The sequence below is a fragment of the Diachasma alloeum genome, unplaced genomic scaffold (genome assembly GCF_001412515.2).
Source record: "Diachasma alloeum isolate Michigan unplaced genomic scaffold, Dall2.0 Dall_scaffold_00277, whole genome shotgun sequence".
Taxonomy (NCBI): domain Eukaryota; kingdom Metazoa; phylum Arthropoda; class Insecta; order Hymenoptera; family Braconidae; genus Diachasma; species Diachasma alloeum.
Window position 1 is genome coordinate 244,966 of NW_021680416.1, and position 21,712 is coordinate 266,677.

Below are 21,712 nucleotides of genomic sequence, written 5' to 3' on the forward strand. Positions count from 1 at the left end.
AAAAAGAGATTCGTTTTTAAATTGTTTTCCGCAAATATTTCCAGAACTAGTGGATCGATTTCGATTTTTTTGTTTTCAAAATATTCATTTCGATGCTTTCTATCTAAATCAATCAAAATATATATACCCGTTCATACAAAGTTTTCGAGATATTCGCGTTTTTTTGTTTTTTCATAAAAAACTTTGTCAACACTCTAGCTTGTGCAAAAGGGAGATATCAACTTGAAATTTGGACAGAAAATATGTATACCCGCTCATACGAAGTATTCGAAACATTGGGATTTTGATATTACCCATGGAGGTGGCAGTAACCATCTGAAATTTTTGCTGCTAATTAGTGATATGAAGCTATAAACTTTTGTAATATTTGAGACATTCGGAAGCCCGTGATCAATGTATTGATGGTGACAAAATTGAGACGTCACTCAGTGACATGCTTACTGTCACATGGCCTGCTGTCATATGCTCGCTGTCCCCTCCTTGTTTTAGTCCACACGCAATACCCCCTTCCTGTGTGCACTTCTAGTGCGGTAAGGTTTTGAGGTGTTTTCTTATGTTTTCGGGTATGAGAAATCCGAATCCGGTGGTATTTTTCATGTAAGTGCGTGCAATTAATAGTTATAAACAAATTAAGTGGTTTTTTGATGATTTTTTTTTTTATGGGAAACATTGGCAAATAGAAGAAAATGTTCATGACAAAAGTTGTTCCTTTTGGTGTAATAAATAATTATCATTTTTTTAAATCAAAATCCATCAATCCGTTGCTGAAATATGGTCCACTAGCTGGGCGCGGGAGGATGCGCGACGCGCGAAGATGGGTAGGACGCTCGACGTCCTCTGAATGCTCATCAATCAGTCATTTTTCTCAGATAAAACGACCTCTACTCATGTATTGGTACGTAGAAAGAAAAACAAAAACACACAAAACACTAATACTCCAAGTATGAGAGATATTTATTTGGATTATTTCTGCGAATTTTCAATTCCAAGAAAATTCGGAGGGGACAGCTGCAAAAATATTCTTGTTTCTTCTTGTTTTAGTCAACTGACGTTTAGAAAATACTCCGATAAATCAGTCTTCCTCCGATCCTCGGAAGAGAATGTTCGTCACATTTAAATGCGTGATTTTTTTCAGAGTCTCTTCGGGCCGGAGTATTGAATTAACTAATTAACTATTGAGTTCTATCAGTCGGTCACAGAAAATTTATAATCATAAGTTATTGACGAGAAATAAATTCTGGATGACATTCATTCTTTGTGCAGTATTCACTTTAAATTCATGGTGTGAGTGTATTAAAAATGTCAGGTGGGCGTTCGTTTGTCATGTTTAGAGGCTCTAGCACGTCATTTCTCGACCCGCTCTTTCGTTTGAGCCCAAAAAAACATTCATATCTTGTCTGACATCGGTGCTACAAACTCGGGTCTACAACTCGGGCCTTCAACTGAAAGCCCGAGTTGAAGACCCGACTTGTAGCAAAGATGTCAGACAAGATATGAATGTTTTTTTGGGCTCAAACGAAAGAGCGGGTCGAGAAATGGCGTGCTAGGACCTCTAAAGATGGTTTTGAACCAGGGGAGACTCCTAGACCCCAATGTTCTATACATACTCCTAGACCCCATTGTCCTCCTAGACAATGATGTCACAACTCTGCTTTTCAATTGAAAACAGATATCATCTTTAGAGACATTTGTCATGTTTAGAGGCTCTAGCACGTCATTTCTCGACCCGCTCTTTCATTTGAGCCCAAAAAAACATTCATATCTTGTCTGACATCGCTGCTACAAACTCGGGTCTACAACTCGGGCCTTCAATTGAAAGCCCGAGTTGAAGACCCGAGTTTGTAGCAAAGATGTCAGACAAGATTGAACAACAGTGTTAATTCATTCATTTACCCCCGCTTCCGATTGATCATTGAAACTCGATCGTCGGAAATTGATATGTGGATGCGGATGAGTATTTTTTTCGTTTTCAAGTAACGGTGTGGAGTTGTACAGATCGATCATTCGCTCGCTTCACCCTCATTTCATTGAATTTTGACTTCTATGTAGGATTATCTTCTTTGAATTACTCCTTCAATTGTTGCATCCATGACGAAAGCATCAAAATGATGTGAAAATGGGTGCGTACGCGACACGGAAGAGGTTCGAGCGGACTGCGCGCGCCGCGTATCCTCCCGCGTTCACCTGGTGGACCACATTTCGGCAACGGATTGATGGATTTTGATTTAAAAAATTGATCATTATTTATTACACAAAAAGGAACAACTTTTGTCATGAACATTTTCTTCTATTTGCCAATGTTTCCCATAAAAAAAAATCATTAAAAAAACCACTTAATTTGTTTATAACTATTAATTACACGCACTTACATGAAAAATACCACCGGATTCGGATTTCTCATACCCGAAAACATAAGAAAACACCTCAAAACCTTACCGCACTAGAAGTGCACACGGGAAGGGGGTATTGCGTGTGGACTATTTCTATTAGCGTACAGTATAAATTCAATGAAATAGTAAACTGAATACTTACTACTTAGCCACAGGCGAGCTAAGGTTGACAGATCCGAAAAGGATTGATCTCGTCATCCTCCAACAGAATAATGAAATTCTCCATTCCATTGATATTTTTCATTACGTTCATCTTGGCTTTTTTCAAGTTGAATGGAGCTCATTACCACGGGCCTTTGTTGAAGGCTGTTCACAGTAAATACAAAACTAATGGAGGAATTATAGTATCAGGAACAGGCCACATGTGTAAGTAGACGGGCACGCACGAAACAATTTAATAGAAAAACATATCGAATTCGTTAGATAATTCTATTGCATTTCTATTAAACTTTCTATGAGTTTTTAGCTGATTCTATTGACATGTTCAATAGAAAAAATTCAATAGAAAAAGTTGACAGAATTCGATTTTTCTATATAATCTATTCTTTTCATATATTTTCTATAGAATTTGCTCGACTCAAATTTTCTAAGTTTTTTTCATTCTATTTTTCTTTTCTTCTCATCAAGAAAATCAAACCAAAAAACTTAGAAAATTTGAGCCGAGGAAATTCTATAAAAAATATCTCATTAGAATAAGTTATGTAGAAAAATTGAATTCTATTGACTTTTTCTACTGAATATTTTCTATTGAACATTTCAATAGGATCGGCCAAAAACTACACTGATAGAACGGATTAGTTATTGTTAACGAATGGATTTTGGTTAGACGTTAAGGTCTATTCGGTCCCACCAAATGTTCATTCGTTAATAGTTAACGAATCTCGTTTGGAATAAATGAATCATTCTATGAGTGTAATAGAATAGTTCAATAGAAATTCAATAGAATTTTCTAACAAATTCGATAGGTTTTTCTATTAAATTTTTTCGTCCGTGGGAATTGGTGACAATATGGGAATTCAGACAAGATTCTTTTTTCATTCAAATGAGCATTCATTTGAGAATAAATTCCAGCGTTTGGCCGGACCACAATTTGGCATGAAGCAGTCAGGATGTTATCAAATGATGGAATATTCACGGTTATTGTTAACTTGAGGCAATTCGGAGACAAGCTGAAGAGTTACAGCGGCGGCCGTATGAGCTTGCTCATCGTAATCGCGATTGACACAGTTGAAGAATTACATTCCTTTGAATCAATGAGTAAGGATTTTCACCTCAGCTATGCTGTTTGGCTGATCCTTTTCTCAAGAGATGCTTCACAAGATGTTTGCGATTTTTGTCGCAATCCACATGATAGCTTGTCGAATTTGGGATTCGGCTCTAAAGTGCTTGTTTCATGCTGTGACTCGGACATGATTGAAGAATGGTGGTCTATCGGCGAAAATCGTATTGAAAGGCAGGAACTTGGCCGATTGATGGATGACAATCAGGGAATTTTGTGGCTTTCTGAGGAATTGGTGAATCGCCGCAGATATTCGCTGAACGGCCAAGAGTTGCGCATTGTTACGGTTCAGGTGAATATTTATGAGATCTTGTTTTCCGTTCACTACACTGAGAAAAAAATTATATTTGCCAAATATGCATTTACTTGAGAGAAGCATTTATTTTTTCAAAATCGTATTTCCTCAATCGAGTCATTTCCAGGGGAGCTTGACTAGGTTTCAATTACAACAATCATGTTGCTCTAGAGGATGACTATGTTGAACATGACCTTGGACGAACTCCTCTAATTATTATTCATTTTTCCTAAATTTCTTATTTTCTAGAGGGAAAAATTTCGATCAATTTTTTAATGTTGATAATTATTGAAGGAGTTCACTCAACGTCATAATTAACATGATCATCTTCTAAAGCAATATAATTGACATAATTTAAACGTAATAAGGATCGCCTGAGAATGCCTCGAACGGAGAAATACGGTATTGAAAAAATAAATAATTCTCTCAAGTAAATGGATATTTGGCGAAAATAAATTTTTTTCTCAGTGCAAAATGTTGATTGTTTGTCGTGACATACTAGGGATGTGCAAAATTTTATGATCCGTATGACCGTCACATGAGAGACGCCGGTTCCATGACGATTTGAGCCAAAACAATTTTCACAGCTAATTCAATTATTATATTATTATTATAATAATAATCCGATACAATTTTTAGTCTCCAATTCTCAATTTCTGTCATTTATTACATTCGTTCTATCAAAAGACAAGGATAGAAATCGAATTTATGGGTTGTCTTCCATTATCCGAAAAAATATATCGATTTTAAAACTTTCCGGAGACATTAAAAATTTTTTTAAAATTTTTTATCGTCTACATTTTATTGCATTGAATGAGATTTCGAATGACTCTTATTTGATCACCAAAAAAACACGTTTTGTTGATCTTTAACATAATTGCTCTTCATTCAATGTTGCAACTTGTGAATTAAGGGGAAAAAATATAATAAGGATAAGAAAAAGGATAAAATGAAATTCATCTGATTGTGAAACCGGAAATGGAGTGAAAATAAAATGGTATAAATTAATCTAGTGAGGGGCGCGAAGCGCCCGTTCGCTAGTATATCATGAAATCAACAATACATGCACTCAAAGCATAGCAAATAATTTCACTCGCTCCTTCATTGAAAATTTTTTCGCATATAAAATTTCTTAAAAAGTCTGTTAATAAAAAAATAAAAACTTCTTCAAAAACACAATCGAGTACCATTTCCTCAATCAATTACAGTTTAACACTGTGAGCATCACAATAACTGAATGACTTACCATTTCTACCTGTCGTCGAAAATAAAAATCAATAAATCCTTTCCGCAGGCATTCGAATTTATTCTGATATTTATTGCGATTCAAATACAGACAGGTTAATGACTCATATGTTTTCAAATTTACATAGAATGTGAAATGTGTGTCATTGCCCGATATGTATGTGTTGAATAAACTATGAGTTGAATAAATTGTGTGTTGAATACACTATGTGTTGAATAGACTGTGTAATGAAATAGTATTTTTCGTTACTGTGGCGAAGAATTTTTTTTGGCGAATATGTGATTGTAAAACGAGCCGAAGGCAAGTTATTGTGTCACATTTTCGCTGACATAAATCTTATGTGACCGTCACATTCCTTCTAAATATCAGAAATAACATACTGCTCAAATTACGACAAAAAAAATGTGACGTCCGATGACGGTCAAAAGACGATCATTTTCACATCTCTAGTCAGGCTGAGAGTCAACTTAGTGACTCGAGGATTTTAGTGCGCCAAACAAAAAAACCTTAAATTTCAAACCTCACAATACTAATGTCATTTCTATCCACAGGGTAGTTTTTAAAATTCTGTCATTTTTGTTTACCACGATCTTTCAAAAAATAATTGTCTAAAGAGCTTCCATTATGCCATACAGCAAGTGATTACATTGCCATTTCTCGAATTACATACTAAGAAAAACAATTGCGTTTGCCAAGTATATTTACTTTCTACAAGTAAATCTATATAAAATCTGCATAAGACATGTGTATATTTTCTTGTACACTGCGAGAAAATTACTCTTGAAATTTCAAGTGAAAAAGCTTAAAATTTTTAACAACGACAAAGTTTCCTATTCTAAAAAGAACATACACTTAAGGATATCTAAGTACTTCGTTCAAATCGGCAACTTTTTTCCAAGCAAGATTTCAGTTTTGTCGAAAATCTTGCCGTCCCCATACTTTTTCGGATTTTTCATTGTCGAATACATTTTTTCAGGAATTTCTTCAATGAATATTGTGAACAATATTTTATTCAATTTCACACTTGACTCTCGTTGGTCTAACCTCTAATGATCATACGGCAACACTGCACATGTGTTCCTTATAACCTCGTAAATTCGGTCCGAGTAGTCACTTGAGCGGACTGTTGCCAGACGTCAGGAACGCACGGATTCAAACCACCCAATATGGCCGTCGTACCAATTAAGAAGCTTTTAATTTGATTGTTTGCAATTATCTGTCCGGAAACTTATGTTTTTTAATGTCGCAAAAAAAAACTAAAGAGTATAACGAACAAAGTCACATACGGTTATGTGTACGAGAAAACGCTTTAAGACTATGAACTATTGGATTGAAGGTGGCAGTATAGAGCTCTTATGGACGCAATGTGTTAAATTTCATTCTTTCAAAAATCGTTTTCTCGAAAATATGTTCAGAAACTGAAGTTTATACTGCGCCTAAAAAATACTCTTGGTCTAGTCTATAAACTCTGAAGGGAATTTCCTCCAGAAAAAATTGCCTGAACTACTTGGATATCCTTAAGGGGTCTCCGCAGTTGCGATGGGTGCCCGGATGAGTGGAGTGTGAAATAGTCAAGTTAGTGAGGTTAATTTCGAGAGAGACGGGACATCAAACCTGGCGTATGTTGGATAATGACAGACATCGCCATAGTATTTTTTAAAACTCAATGGGATTTCATGCCCATATTGTTTAGGGCTTAATATAGAACAATTTAGCTTCCTTTGCTGGCTATAGCACATTGTCAACAGTGTGAGGGGTATGGGAAAAAGTAGCATCCATAAAGGTTGTGTATAAGGCGCAATTTGAATAATTAATTAAACACGAACGAAACCATAAAAGTAGTTAGAATTCCCTTTACAAATACCTTTTTAACATTTTTGATTACTATATGATATATTTAATTCGCAAGCACATTGTCACATTTTACCCAATAGTACTGCGGAGACCCCTTAAAGTCTATAACTATCGATATCTCGCAAGTCTGTCACGCTTATTCCTCATTGGTTCCAGTCGTCTGAGGCGGCAAATTTAATTCATGAGTAATTTAATTTTGAAATTTTCAATTATGATTGTTACAATTACAGCGCGCTGTAGCGCGCGTTCGGTCTTGTACATGAAATTTCTGTATATTTGTTCATTGACGAATCAGTTAATTTCTTGAATATTCAAGCAATTCTCGATTTTCACATCCATACGGCACTGAAAAACCTTGAAAATTTCGAAAATACAGGCAACAACTTTTTTGAATTCTGAATCTATTGAAAACTGAATTGTATGTGATGTTCAATTTTCACGATGAGTTTGCAAATTCAAGCGTTCATTGGAAAATCAATGATTATTTACCATGAAAAACCCAATTTTTTTGATATTCCAAGATGAATGAGAAATTTAGTGAACGCTTTCATTTAAAATTGAATTCAACCCCACAACATCGATAATTCTGATGACGCTGGAACTGAAATTGCAAGAAATTTGTAACAGTGTATTTAGTAAATATATTTGGCAAAAATATTTTTTTTTCTCAGTGTAGTTGTAAGGAAGTAAAATCGTTAAATTGAAGCTGACGAGGATTAGAAATAAGGGTCAAAACTAAGGGTCCGAAATGAGATTTAGACATAAAGATCATGTTCTTACGGATTTTGATCTAAGCCAGAACATTCAGAAGAAAATTGCTAATTGATTAGCTAAAATATTCCTGTACACTAAGTGATAGAAAAGACAATTGCGTACTTGTTGCTCTCATAATTAGCGCATACGTAGTCTCACAAACTTTATTTGCTGTGATCAGATAATGAAATATTATTATTTAATTCTAGGACTCCTTTTCATTCCAAGAGAAAAACGGGACTTATTATGGATTCTTAGGTGAAATTCTAAAAGAATTGCGTGAAGCAATGAACTTTACGGTGTCAATAATTTACGAAGAAGGTTACGGTGCCTTAAATCTGAAGACCGGTAACTATACCGGCTACATCGGAAGAATCCATCGACGAGAGGCTGATCTTGGTGTTGCTCAGTATTTTATCCGAAAGGAGCTATTGCATGTGTTATCGTATACATCTCCCGTCTTAAGCGGATATTTTGAATTTCACTTCAGAAAACCTGATGCTGTTAATGTACCATGGAATGTTTATCTCAAGGTTCTGATGAATTAGAAAAATTGCTTTTGTGTGTACTAGAAAAACGAGTGTGTTTTGGTTCAAACTTTGGTTCAAACTCGAGAATTTTTTAGTTCAAACTTATGGTGTCTTATTTTTTTTTTTTCAAATACTTTATTCATTTCTTTCCCAACGGTGGGGTATGTTGGACGAAAACAGTCAATTATTTTTCCACTGATAGTTTTGGTTACGTTAAAGTAATTCTATCCTTACAGGATACATTCTTGTGCCTATAGTATTTTTCTTCACTAAGCCGAAAGAAAATTCTGGCGAATATGAGTTTTGCAATTGTATGAGCTACAAAAGTTTTTTTTGTCATTCCGGTACGAGTCCGGAAATTACAACCTACAGCCGTTATGACAAAAAATATTGTTCGTCATACAGCCTCAAAAAATATACTATTTTGTCCGTCCGACTGTACGGCATTAGCGCTTCATGGATGCTGCGCGTCCGTGAATCCCTGCCTTATAGCCGGAATGACAAACATCTCTTAACCCTCGATCACTCGCTCAATGGGCGCGGCGCCGCCCGTTTTCGTTTTTGTATATTTTAGTTCTTAGCTCAATCCTTTTATTAAGCGTTAGCGTTGTCCATTTTGTCTGGAGAAATTTTTTTGGCTAAAAAAAGAAAAGAAACGTCGAACGGACAGAAAAGCGGCGCCGCGTCGCCAGGTGCGAGTGAGTCCCTGCCGACCCCCCGAGCGCCAGTGTTGCTACATTCACCGTCACACTTGGAATGCGCGTATAGCAGTGAGTGCCAAGGTGGCAACAGCGCGCTCGGTTTACCCCAGCGGCGCTGCGCTAACCGTGCAGACCGCGAGTGATCGAGGGTTAAACTAAGACGTCTTGAAGACATTAGCTTTTACAATGTGAATGTCATTCTAACTTATGATTACTTATTGTCAGGTGTTTACAGGGCATGTCTGGATGGCAATCCTCAGTTTAATTCTGACATCCACTCTTCTGTTAACTCTCATCACATACAGAAGAAGATCCCATTTTGTTCCACTTCTGTTTGAAAATCATTTGATTGTTTGGGATATTTACTGTCAACAAGCCTTACCTGGTAACGAAAGATGTAACTTTGTGTTTTGTTTTGTTAAATTTGACATGAGGTACATTCTGAACAGCATTTCCTGATAAAACACCTTTGAGAATTGTTTATATATCACTGGCGTTGTCGGCGTTAGTCACCTTGAGTGCATATTCTGCGTCAATAATCAGTCAACTTGCTGTATTTTCATACTCGCCATTCCGTACACCAGAAGAATTCGTAGAGGATGGTAGTTATAAGATCATACGGCTGAGGAACACTCCGTCCCATTCCACGGTGATGGATTACGAGGTGATTCATACCAGTATTTTTTTCATCGATTATGAACCGCCCCCCGTTTTCAGGTCACAGGTTCTTTTTTTCAAGAGTCAGTATCGAAGCCTTAGCTTGATAGTTAGTACCCACAATTTATATGTTATTTAATATGTTATTATTTATACTGTTTTACTCAAATTCTCAATCTCATAGCGATATCGATCCTGTTTTGAATTGACAGATTTTTCTTATTATCATTCCGCAGCTTTCGGATGAGAAACTCATGAAGAAGTTTGAATCCCTCTTGCAGCTGAGAGATTTGAATCCTAGAAATCCTCAGGAAGCGTTCGAACAAGTATTATAAAAATTCTTAACAAATAGCTTTCTGCTTTAAAACACTCATAATAATGCCTCTAAATAGTGAATTTATGGACAAAGAAATGGTCGGAGCAATTATTTTGTGAGATGACATCTTATTTTCATCACTTCATGTCCGTCAAGCGCAGTTTACGGACATTGTAAATTGTCTTGGAAAGGACGAAAACAACTTTTAGAACTGGTCTGATTACATTCCTCGGCTTGGTCTCGGCCTGCAACCTTCACACTCTTTAGAAAAGTTTTTTTCGGCCTTGTGACGAAATAGTATATTGTGTTACTAGTGCGTAAAGTTCCACTTTTTCACACGCACGTGTAAGACATCTTATTTTCTGTGGTTCCTGCCAAGTTCACTGTTCGGAACGGTTTAGTGTGCGTAAAGTCGTTGTTCTCCGCACAGCGTGCGGAAAGTTTAAGAGTGTGGGTAAAGTGAATATCGAGTGCGTAAGAATTCGAGTACACGACATTTCACTTTACGCTTCTCTTTACGTACTCGAAATTTTCTTTACGCACGCCGTGCGGAAAACAATCGCTTTACGCACACTAAACCGTTTCAAAAAGTGCACTTTTGACGCAGGTATCGCAAAAATGGCGATTTTCTTCGGGCACTGGATATTTCCGCATATTTAGCACTCCCAAATATTTTATTGTTACATTATTTTCAAGTGTAGCTAGACGGCCTGGTCCAGTGGGTAAGGTTGTTGCCTCACGTGCGCAAAGTTCCGAGTCGGGAAAAATAATCACGGTCGGGTGAAATATGGTGAGATCTAACCATTTTAAAGTCTTGATCATCAGCACAATATACTCAACCGAGTTGAAGCGATGTAAAATAACAATAAAAAAAAATTATTTGCAAGTTTCCTAAAGAATGGTGATGAAAATCTAAAATTTCGCTGATAAAACCGGTTATCATACAGAGTATTTTTATTGTAAAATGCGCCCTTGGGAGTTAATGATCATTCCGTTCAAAATTTGTAGATATGCAGGGAGAGAGTGGCATTTCTCGCCTTCGAGACAGCGAAGACAGCTGTTAACAATGAAATACCTTGTGAAATTACGTCCTTTAAATTTGGACCGGTATATCACGTAGCCATGCTCATGCCACTGGGCAGTTCATATATGGACCTCATTAATCACCAGTAAGTTCAGTTTTGAAATGGCAACTGCATTGTTAAAAATTTTCGGCTCAAATTTCACATTACAGTGGATACTCCCTAAGATTTCAGCTTTGGGGATTCGAATTCCGTAAATTTAAGTGACGAGAAGCCCCTGCTCATACGTCGATGATTTGACTGACGAAAGAGAGAAACAGCGAGAATCTGTCCGTTTCAGTTCGCATTCCTGTTGCGCAGGGGAGTCCCTACACTACTTACACTCGCTTAGATTGTTAATGGTGGGGGAACTCAACTTCCGCAACTGAAATCTTAGAGAAGCGAAATGATTCAGGAGAGTATGCACTGTATAACTGAATTTTCAAGAAATTTCGTCAGTGAAAATTCATAATTTTATGGAAAAATAAATGTAATCAGGATGAAGGCTTTCGAGCGATGGCCGGTCGCAGACCCCTTGCGGCAAATCACGTTAAAAATAAAGAATAAAAATAAATAAATGTAATCCGTTAATTTCAGTTCAATTATTCCATGAAATTTAATTGAAATTAGGACAATTCCGTTAAATGTATTCTTGAATTTTTGCATTAGTGGAATACTGAATATTGATGTTCTCATTGAAAATCCAAGGAAATTGAGAAATTCTCGTCTTACCGTTACTAAACAATTTTTAATTTTATTGATAATATTTTTTCCTACAATTCTTGTTTGAACAAAAAAATTGCAAGTAAAAAATAAAAAAATCTACATAGTCAAAAAACTGTGCGAAGATTTATTAAATAGTATTAAAAACGGTCTGGAACTGGTGAAAAATATTTTTTCTGACCCTTTTTGATACCATTGGGGTGGGGAAATCGCACCGTTGTTTTACGGTGTATATTAGTGTTGACCATTTAAGGCCTGTGCTGAGGTGCAAAATTTTTTCCAAAAAAATTCTTATTCTCTGTGCATTATCACCTAAGAAATGAATTCTTAAATAAAATATTTCTTGACAGGTACAAGGAAAGGGAATTTGTTGACTAGTGGTTAATTCATATTATTCATGATCGTTATGTATTTATTTATCCTTTAAAAAAGGAGTTGATATTCACGCTCATTGTTTAGATTTGAGAAAAAAAAATTGTTTTTTGATAAATTCGCGAATAAAAATTTCCTGCCCAGAATTTTTCTTAAGAAAGCAAGAAATATCATTTATTACTATTTATTTAGATATTATTTATCAACATTGCTTTTGAAATAAATATTTTGTACTATGAATCAAAAAAAATCTTGAGACAACAGTTTTTCGAGCTAAGATAAACTTGAAATAATTTCAAGTCAAGAATAAGCTTGGCGGAATGGTTTGCTAGCCGCAAATGTTTTGCCTATTTTTTTCCTTTATAAGAGAGACATTTGCATCCTGAAAAGGCACCGTATAAGCAGAGCGATTCTTCATGTTTGAAAATTTCAAATCTACGTCGAACAATTTCCTTTGGTTGAGAACTTCAATGAAAGTTTCCAGTTTCAATAAAATTCCATTTTTTCTAACAGTGTGTGATTTTGATATGATAATAGGTAAATAAATGATCAAGATAATTTTTATTTTTCAAGTATTCAACAGTTTAAAGATAATGGAATACTGCGACGATTGAAGCGCAAGTATTCTACGGTTCCACGAGGAAATAAATCTGCTCTTGCACCAGTGGAGATACACGAAATCGCGCCAATTCTGTTCATGTTAGCTTTTGCATTTTTGATCGCTTTCATTATTTTTATCAGCGAAATGAATTATGATCCATTTACGAAGGAGTTGCATAAACCAAGACGACGAAAAACTCGGAAAAGAAGAGCAAAAGCAGGACATTTTCATCTCCGACATAGGATTTAGATTTATATCTCATAAATATAGGCTTCATTATAAATAAATCTTTTTTCTTAAATTTGTAAATTTTAAATTATTAAATTAAATGTTTTTCTTCTTCAATTTTTGTACTTTTTTTCTTAATTTTTTTTCTCTGCACGGAGAGAAAAATTCAATAAAAATTACCAGAAAAAACGTAAAAATTACGTTTTGGAACGTAATTCGCGAGTGAAGTAAAATTCGATAAAAAGTGTGAGTCGGAACTGAAATTGTTCGAATCGCCACGTAAATTCTACGATTTATTCCGTAAAAATTAATCACCCGTCTGATGATTCACCGCTGTGGGGACAACAAGTTATTCCGTAATTTTTCCCCAACGATTGAGAAATTTTAGGGAACGGAACGTAAAAATAACTCACCAACTTCATAAAAATAGTTGAACGTTCAAGAATTTTTTATTTTGGGTAGGGCTGCCCACGAGACTAAACCGAGACCTCACGTTGGAGGGACCGTGGCGCTCCGAAAAAAAACATGAAACTTTTTGGGACTGCCTTCGTCGCGAAAGGCATCGTATCATCTCTTCCAGTGATGACCACAAAAAATTATCTCGTCACAATCTTCACTTTTTCTCATTCTTATTCGTTTGAGACCGAGACCGAGACTCTCAAATCGAGACTTTGAACCTAAAAAACCCGAAAAAGTGAAGACTGTGATGAGATAATTTTTTTCGTGGTCATCACTGGAGGAGGCGATACGATGCCTTTTGCGACTAAGACAGTCTCAATAAGTTTCATATTTTTTCAGAGCGAGACGGTCTCTCCAAAGTTTAGTCTCGGTTTAGTCTCGTGGGCAGCCCTAATTTTGGGGGCATAATAAGTCGGGAAGTTTTTGTAAAATTTTACTTCTTCGGGAAAAATTACGTGACAATTTCGTACTTTGTTCGGTGATCAACCTGAAAATTCACTGAACGTTTCAGATTTATTCTCTTCCATTCCTATAAAAAATGCCGGAAAACGATTCCCCATTACGGATTACGTGAATAGTTCCGTAATTTTTACAGAATATTTCTCTCTGTGCACCGGTCTGTACTGGTGAGAAGTACATTTTTCTTTGGGTGGCACGTGATTTCGGATTGATTTCATCACCGAGTGGTGCCATGATTTCGGAAGTGAGTAGCAGGGGTGAAATTGTTTCCTGGTATATTGAAAAGTTTTGGTGAATTGTGGTATAAAGTTGCCAGCTTTTTGGATGAGTTGTAGGGTTTGGGTTTTGCCACTTAACCGAGGGCCGGATTTCCCTCGCTAATCTCACATCTGAACGACCTCGTCCAATTTCGCCCTTTCGAGGCTTTCTAACCTGGTAAACTAATTTCAGCACTTTTGGCTCTGATTACTCCTTATCTTGAGTACGTCGATGTGACCTTTCCGTTAGTTTGGGGTTAGGCTAAGCCGACTCATCTCGCATAGAATCGGCAACCACAATAGTATATTTCGATAGATCAATAACGTAGGAAAAGCACTAAAATTACCGATACCCCATTCAACTGCGTGTATAAGTAGCAATTTCAAAAATTATTCCCATTATTATTGTTTAAGTAGGGATCTTGACATTTTGCACACGGCTTTCAAATGGATCGAATAATCTGTTCAGCAATTTTCATTGAATTCTCTGCTTTTTTTTCCAGCTATGGACCCCGCCATAATACCCTTAACAGACCTTTTTTTTGTTAAAGTTATAACAAGTGTAAAATGCTAGTGAATAATAAATGGACATGCTTTTCAATATTTATATCTTGAAAGTTGTGCATTGAATCCAAAAATTTCAGAAGGGCTTTCAGAGGGACTTTATTACTGAGAATGGATGGTTAGTTATGTAACAAAAAATTATCGAAAAAAGTAAATATTTTTTGTTAAATAAACAATTAGTAAAAGGGTTGCAGTTTCGTGGGTTCCACTCTGAAAAATGCGAAAAAAATATATCTCGTGGGAAATATTATTAAGAACGCAATATCAAATTTTTGTTTAATGACATTAACTGGCTCGTAAATTATTAATTCAGTAGCGAAATGGTAAAACGGTACAAGTCAATTTTGACTATTGACCGGTTTTCAACGAATATCTCGGAACCTAAGGGAGATAGCAAAATTTTTATTATAACCTTTTTTATAGAGCCGATTAAGAGCTACAACAAATGTAATTACAAAAATTTCGCTATCTCTCTTAGATTCGGAAATATTCCTCAAAAACTCAACTGGGAGATACGTCAACTTAAACCGTTCTACCACTTCGCTACTAAATTTTTTAATTAATGATTTTGAGAATCTCATAGTTCTAATGGGCATTGTCTTTAGAATAAACAATTGTGACTGAATTTCGGAAGAGAACTCTAAACAATTAAATATCGAAAACCCACTTATTTCAACTGTGAAATGTTCTTTACAAAAAAAAATACTGGGAATTGGAACTTTTTGTCTGCTTTTACAGAAAAATCCTATCAGAAAAAGTGGAACTTTCACGTATTTCCAGAATTTTTTTTCTATATATAAAAATGGAAGTGATGGTGGTATTTTCATCTTCAATACTCAATAAACGTTTTTTGCTTCTCTGTCATTGGAGAAGGGAAAGAGATGGGCAACGGAATTACTCGATTGAGGAAAGATGATGAGTTAATCATGGCATTCCTCGTAATCTCACGTTTCATCTCTAACTGCTGGCGAGGGACAATTTGCTATCTCGAATTATCCACAATTATTCAACTCGTGTGTGTGCGTGTGTGTGCAGTATAACTATGCGCGATGGTGAATATAGATAGTCTATGTAGTCAGCAGGCGTCCTCGCTGCGGGAAAACCCCTGCAGCTAGCCAAGCAAACTAAACGACACTCGTAATTGCCTTGAATCGTTTTGCCTCGAATTGTTTTGATGCGTTCGATTATTATGACGAGATGATTTTTTACGATGTATTTATAAATTTACGATTTTGTGAAACATCATAAAAAATCTCCCAACAAGTCCTACATTCACAAAAAATGTTTACACACTGTTAAAAATTGTTTACTGACATTTCCAGTAAGAGTCCCGGAAATTTATAGCAAGTAAAATTTCCACTGAAATTTCAAGGCATTTTGCGAAAAATGGCTCGATGAAAATTCAGTTTCATGAAAAAATCCGTGGGAACTTTAAATTTCAGATTAATTATTCCAGGAAAATTAATAAATAATCAGGAAAATTCAGAGAAATCTCTACTGAAATTCCAGATTCCTCTGAATTGTCAGCGAATTGCTTCAAAAATTCCTGGAATTCCAAGAATTTTGAAGGAATTCTTTGAAGATTTAGGGGAATTTGGAACTAAAAATTAATTTTCATATGAAAATTCATGTAAATTGTGAAATTTCCGGTTTCCTAGCGCTAAAAACTGGGACTTGAATTTTGAATTATCAGAGAAATTTAAAATTCCATTGACTTTTCCCCTTTAAATCGAATTCAAGGTCTTTTTCTGGAAAATTCAACCAAATTTTTCTAACAGTGAATGTACATGGTGCGTCTTCCATGTTCGAGGGAACAAATTATCAGTAGTAATACCACGAGACCTCCAAAATTATCGGATATTTCCCGATTGTTTTGTTGCGCAGCAACGAGAGGGAGAAGTTTTGCAGATTGAAATCATGAGCGCGCCGCGCGAGGTATTTTTGTGCAAAACTTATCCCGATCGTTGATACGCAGGAAAACATGAGGGAAATGTTCGATTAATTTTGGAGGTCGAGTGGTATTCCACGGATTATTTTTGGTAATCGGATCCTTCCCAAATCGACTCATTTTGACTTTCTTGATGACTTTCTTTCACTCCACAGGATAATATTTGACAGTTATTTGGTTAGAAAAACAATTGTAGAGCTAGAGGGAAATTATCAAAAGCTAGGGGGAAATAACCACAAGTAATACCACGAGAGCTTCAAAATTATCGAGCAATTCCCGATAGGTTCGTTGCAAACAAACGAAGGAGTCAAGTTTTTCAGGTTAAAAATTACGAGTGCGAAGCACGAGGGAATTACTCGAATAATGTTAAAGCTCCAGTTCTATTCGGGAGGGAATTTTCCCATCGAAATGTCGGCAAAAGAATTGCACTATGAGACAAAATCCATCTGACAATTCCAACCAGGGGTTCACTCGAGCACGGAATCTTTTGTTTTCCACAAATACAGTCAACATGAAAAATTACCAGTTGAATTATCAAAAATTATTAGCTGAATACCGTGTCGACTATATGAAATAACAGTCGAATAGTGCAATTCTATTGGCTGACATTTGGATGAGGAAAATTCCCGCTGTAATTTTAATTGGGAAATACTTCATGTTATTGAATACTGAACTCGGATTGCCCCAGGGAAGGCCAGATCCGGTTAGAAAAAATAATCAGCTATAATATCCCAATACCTTCAAAATTATCGGATATTTTCCGAATATTTTGTTGCATAGTAACGAGGGGGATGTGAAGCACGAGGTATTACACAATTGTTATTTATTGGTCATGCAGATTCTCAAGTGTGTGTACCCATAATTCACTGAATTATCTCATTATTCATGTTCATAAATTTTGTGTGTTTATATGAAACAATTTCTACTTGTTCAATATCAACTCCCGGAGGGTGGTCAACAAAATCGTCATAAGATCGCAGACGTCAATATGAGTTCCCCAAACACAAACATCAAAAGTGTATATTAAAATTCTACGACTCAGCCTAACGACGTTACCACGAGCAACGACGTTATAACATATTCATACGAAAAGTTTTCATACGCATTTTGTCGAATTGCCTCCCATTTTACACTTCCCGTTGAAAAACCCCCTGTGCCGATATCTCTTTTTCGATTGCAACGGCAAAGTTTTCCCGATGTGAAACTTCTCCAACTGAAATAACAAAAAATGAGAGACAAAAGAAGGAATAAAAAATACAGAAGAAAGAATACATCTGGAGGTAAACTTTAAATCCCCGGAATTTTTTCAGTGGAACAGATTCGTACGAATGCGCCATTTTTTCATCTCTCTGTTTAATTTCTCGCTCATCCTAGGTGCACAAATATTTTTTATCTCAGTTCGCTTTTCAACAGATACTGTTTCCAGGAAAACACAAACAATATCTCCTCATCTCATTTCCATTTCGTGTTATACCAAGATATGTTTTCTCTCCCTCGAATATGTCCATTGCATTGGATATGGAGCAACGTCGAAACTCAACGGGTGCACCTGCACTCCCAGCAACTGGTCTGATTACCATAAAGCTCGGCAAACACTCGGTATTTTTGCTTCTTTTCGGCGATCTTTTCTCTCCACTTCCGCTTTTTTTTCTCCTCTGCGAGGGTATCTTCCTCATTTGCCGCATAACAAATTGCAATTTTCCCATGGCGACCGTCTGGCCAGCCACGCTCTGCAGCTACTAGACCGATTCAAAACAGGAATATTTAGCTCACTGAAAATGAATTCACGTCATGCGTATGCAAATCATGGTACCTCATTTGTGTAAACAATTAGGAATTCTCGTATGCAATGGAATATCTCTTCTGGTTGCTTATATAAAATTGAATAATTCACAGTAGAAGACAAAAGCGGGTGAGAAAAATTTCAATTATCGTCAACGTCCCAGTTATTGCCACTTAAACCCTCCCACGACTTTTCGATGGGTCTGAAAATAGTGGAGTTCATTAGTAGGCCCACAAAGTATTTTCTGATGAATGTGAGTTTTTATAATCACACGAGGGGGCTCCGCCTCCCCCCGCGACGCCGCCGGAGTAAATATAGTCAGCCGAATAAATTCATTTATTCTACATCTGGTATTTAAAATCGTCTTTAAAATGGTTTGGTAATGATTGGTATAACCTTAGAATTCGAAAATCTTCAAAGGTACTATGTACAATGAGAGAAATCAGTAGTGAAGTGATCAATCGGTTTAAAGTAGCTCTACCCTTACGGTAAATTCAAAGATTATTGAAAACTGCAAAAACATTGCAGAAAACTCGATTAGATTCGGAATTATAATTTTTTTCTCAATTTAATTATCGTTTTGGACTTTCAAAGAAGAAATTTTTAAAAATCAGGATTTAACCCAGTGTTTTATGTGAAAATCAACATTTCCATTGTAATCAAAAATTAAAATCTGAATTTTTTTTCATTAGATGTGGAAAAATCAAGAATTTTTTGACCCCGCTCGAGTAAATATAGTCAGCCGGGTAAATTCATTTATTCCACATCTGGTATTCAAAATCATCTTTAAAATGATTTGGTAATGATTGGTATAATCTTAGACTTTGAAAATCTTCAAAGGTACACTTCGAGAAATCAGTAGTGAAGTGGTCAATCGGTTTAAAGTAGCTCTACCCTTACGGTAAATTCAAACATTATTGAAAACTGCAAAAACATTGCAGAAAACTCGATTACATTCGGAATTATAATTTTTTTTCTCAATTTAATTATCGTTTTGGACTTTCAAAGAAGAAATGTTTAAAAATCAGGATTTAACCCAGTGTCTTATGTGAAAATCAACATTCCCATTGTAATCAAAAATTAAAATCTGAATTTTTTTCAGTAGATGTGGAACAATCAATAATTGTTTTGACGACTCATAAAAAATACTCCACGGTTTCGCAAACAAGTTTTATTATTTATTTATAAGAGGGAAATGTTTGAAATAATATCAATATTTTGGGAATTTTAATTTAGATAATACTGACTGGGTATGAATTTTTTCAATTTTTCTCCATGCAATTTAGTTGAAAAATTTAATGTACTAATTATTTGCGTCAAATCTCATTTCTTAAGGATACAACGCTGGGGATAAGAATTTCGTATAATGAGTCAGAGAGTGTAAAAATCCTGTGAAATGTTCTGAACAGGAACCCTTGCTGATAAAGTGTCAATTTCTTGTCTCAAGAAATCGTTTATTTTGTGTCACAAAATGAGAAAATAATGAGAAGCTCAAAATATTAAAAGCTTCGATTCAGCAAATCGATAGATAAGAGACTTTTATATTCAATGAATACAGAATTTATGCAAGGGAGAACTTTCAGATATTTCTAAAATATAACCGTCACTTGCTCTCAATCGCAATGAGTTTGAATAACATCTTTTTCTTTTCTCAAACTTATTTTGTCTCTTCAGGAATATTATCTAATTTCTAGAAAGAAATATAATTTTTTCATTCAGTATCAGACTCCTTTTGCCCGAAGAGCATCGATTTTTTGCCTGAAACCTACCATGTATTGATCGAATATGTATGCGATGTTCTCCGCTCAAGAAATTATTTTTGTCATGTTATGCGAGGGGCTAGTTACTCCTGAAATCATGGTGTCACTTGCTGGTGAAATCAATTTGGAGTCACCCATGAAATCACTGAAATCGCTGACCCCAGTGAAATCATAGAAATTTCGTGATTCCCATTCATGGAGTCATTTCTTGAAGTCACAATGAAATCATTTGCAGTCAATGAAATCCATGAAATCACGAGGGTATCCCTCGACCGAAAGTACACCACGCTCTACACTCGTTCTAGAATTTTTGTTTCGAGAATTTTCTGGTTCACACGCGCGTATTGATGGTAACAAAAGAGATATAGGTGTTTTGTGTTGTTGGTACATTTTAAAGACAAATTCAGATACGTTACTGTCGCAGCCAATGACGTCTCAGGGCTATGTGAAAGTACTTGAAAGTTGACCAAAAAATTTTGAGAGAAGTAAAAAAGTACTTCTAGTATTGTTCATTCGTTTATTAGAAATAATAATAATTTGTAAGCGTTCGTTAAATGTTTTATGATAATAAAATCAATCGTTTTGATAAATAATTATTTGATCTCGATTATTCTTTCAATTTCGGGTCATTGAGTTTTCAGTGATTTCAATTACGTAGAAATCATTGATTTCAGTCGAATAGAGTCAATGAAATCATGATGAGTCATGAAATCACTGGAAATCATGCTTGAAATCAATGAAATCGTGAATTCAATGCAGTCATTGAAATCACTGATGTCGTCAGGTGAAATCGACTGCAGTCTGCAGTCATGGTGTCACTCGATTTTGGAGTTATTAGCCCCTCGATATTATGTTAATTTTTCTCAGTGTACTACTTTGGTGCAAAAACGTATAAGTCGTGGGGTCTCAAAAAAATAAAATATTGAATAAATAATATTAAATAAAAAAATCAATTATATGTTAATCATTTCTAGTTGAAAAAAATTGTCAATGGAAATCCAATAAACCTTTCTAGCGAATGCGCGAGCTCTCCCTATTGAATTATTTCGTACGTAAGATAATTGAAAGATAAATGTTTTTTTCTTTCAACCCCTTTCATCCTTCCGTCTAAAAAGTCTTCTATTGAACTTTCAATCGGGTTGTAAAGTCCTGGAAAATTAATTAAGACGAGAAGACAATGCCTGGCGGACGTTTTTCGTCTGTATTTAATCTCACTTTCGTTCGTCGAAGAATCGTAAATGTTGTCCTCTGTGCGTTTTGGATGGGATAAACTTTTAATTAAGTTCCAACCGCGCGTGTTTTCATCGTTGTTTCACGAGAGGATTCATAGAATTGGATAGGGGCAGTCGTACTTGGAGATAGTCGTGTGGAAAATAGAGTCGGTGGATTTTTGATTCGTTTACACGAAGTTCAGGAAGTTTTCGGGGGTTGTGAACAACGAAAATATCGAACGGAATGCTACCGGGGGGGGGGGGG

General features: G+C 35.7%; 2 protein-coding genes across 3 annotated transcripts in view; both read left to right on the forward strand.

The window, feature by feature from the left end:
* LOC107038124 (venom dipeptidyl peptidase 4) overlaps nucleotides 1-21,712 on the forward strand; it is a 567,343-nt gene that overhangs the window by 5,414 nt on the left and 540,217 nt on the right. The window lies entirely within an intron of this gene.
* On the forward strand, nucleotides 2,603-13,027 carry LOC114841213 (glutamate receptor ionotropic, kainate 1-like). Its single transcript, XM_029126101.1, has 8 exons — nucleotides 2,603-2,756; nucleotides 3,462-3,961; nucleotides 8,027-8,350; nucleotides 9,274-9,433; nucleotides 9,498-9,712; nucleotides 9,942-10,031; nucleotides 11,030-11,190; nucleotides 12,751-13,027. Exons 1-8 carry the CDS (start codon nucleotides 2,603-2,605, stop codon nucleotides 13,025-13,027), a joined length of 1,881 nt encoding a protein of 626 aa, XP_028981934.1.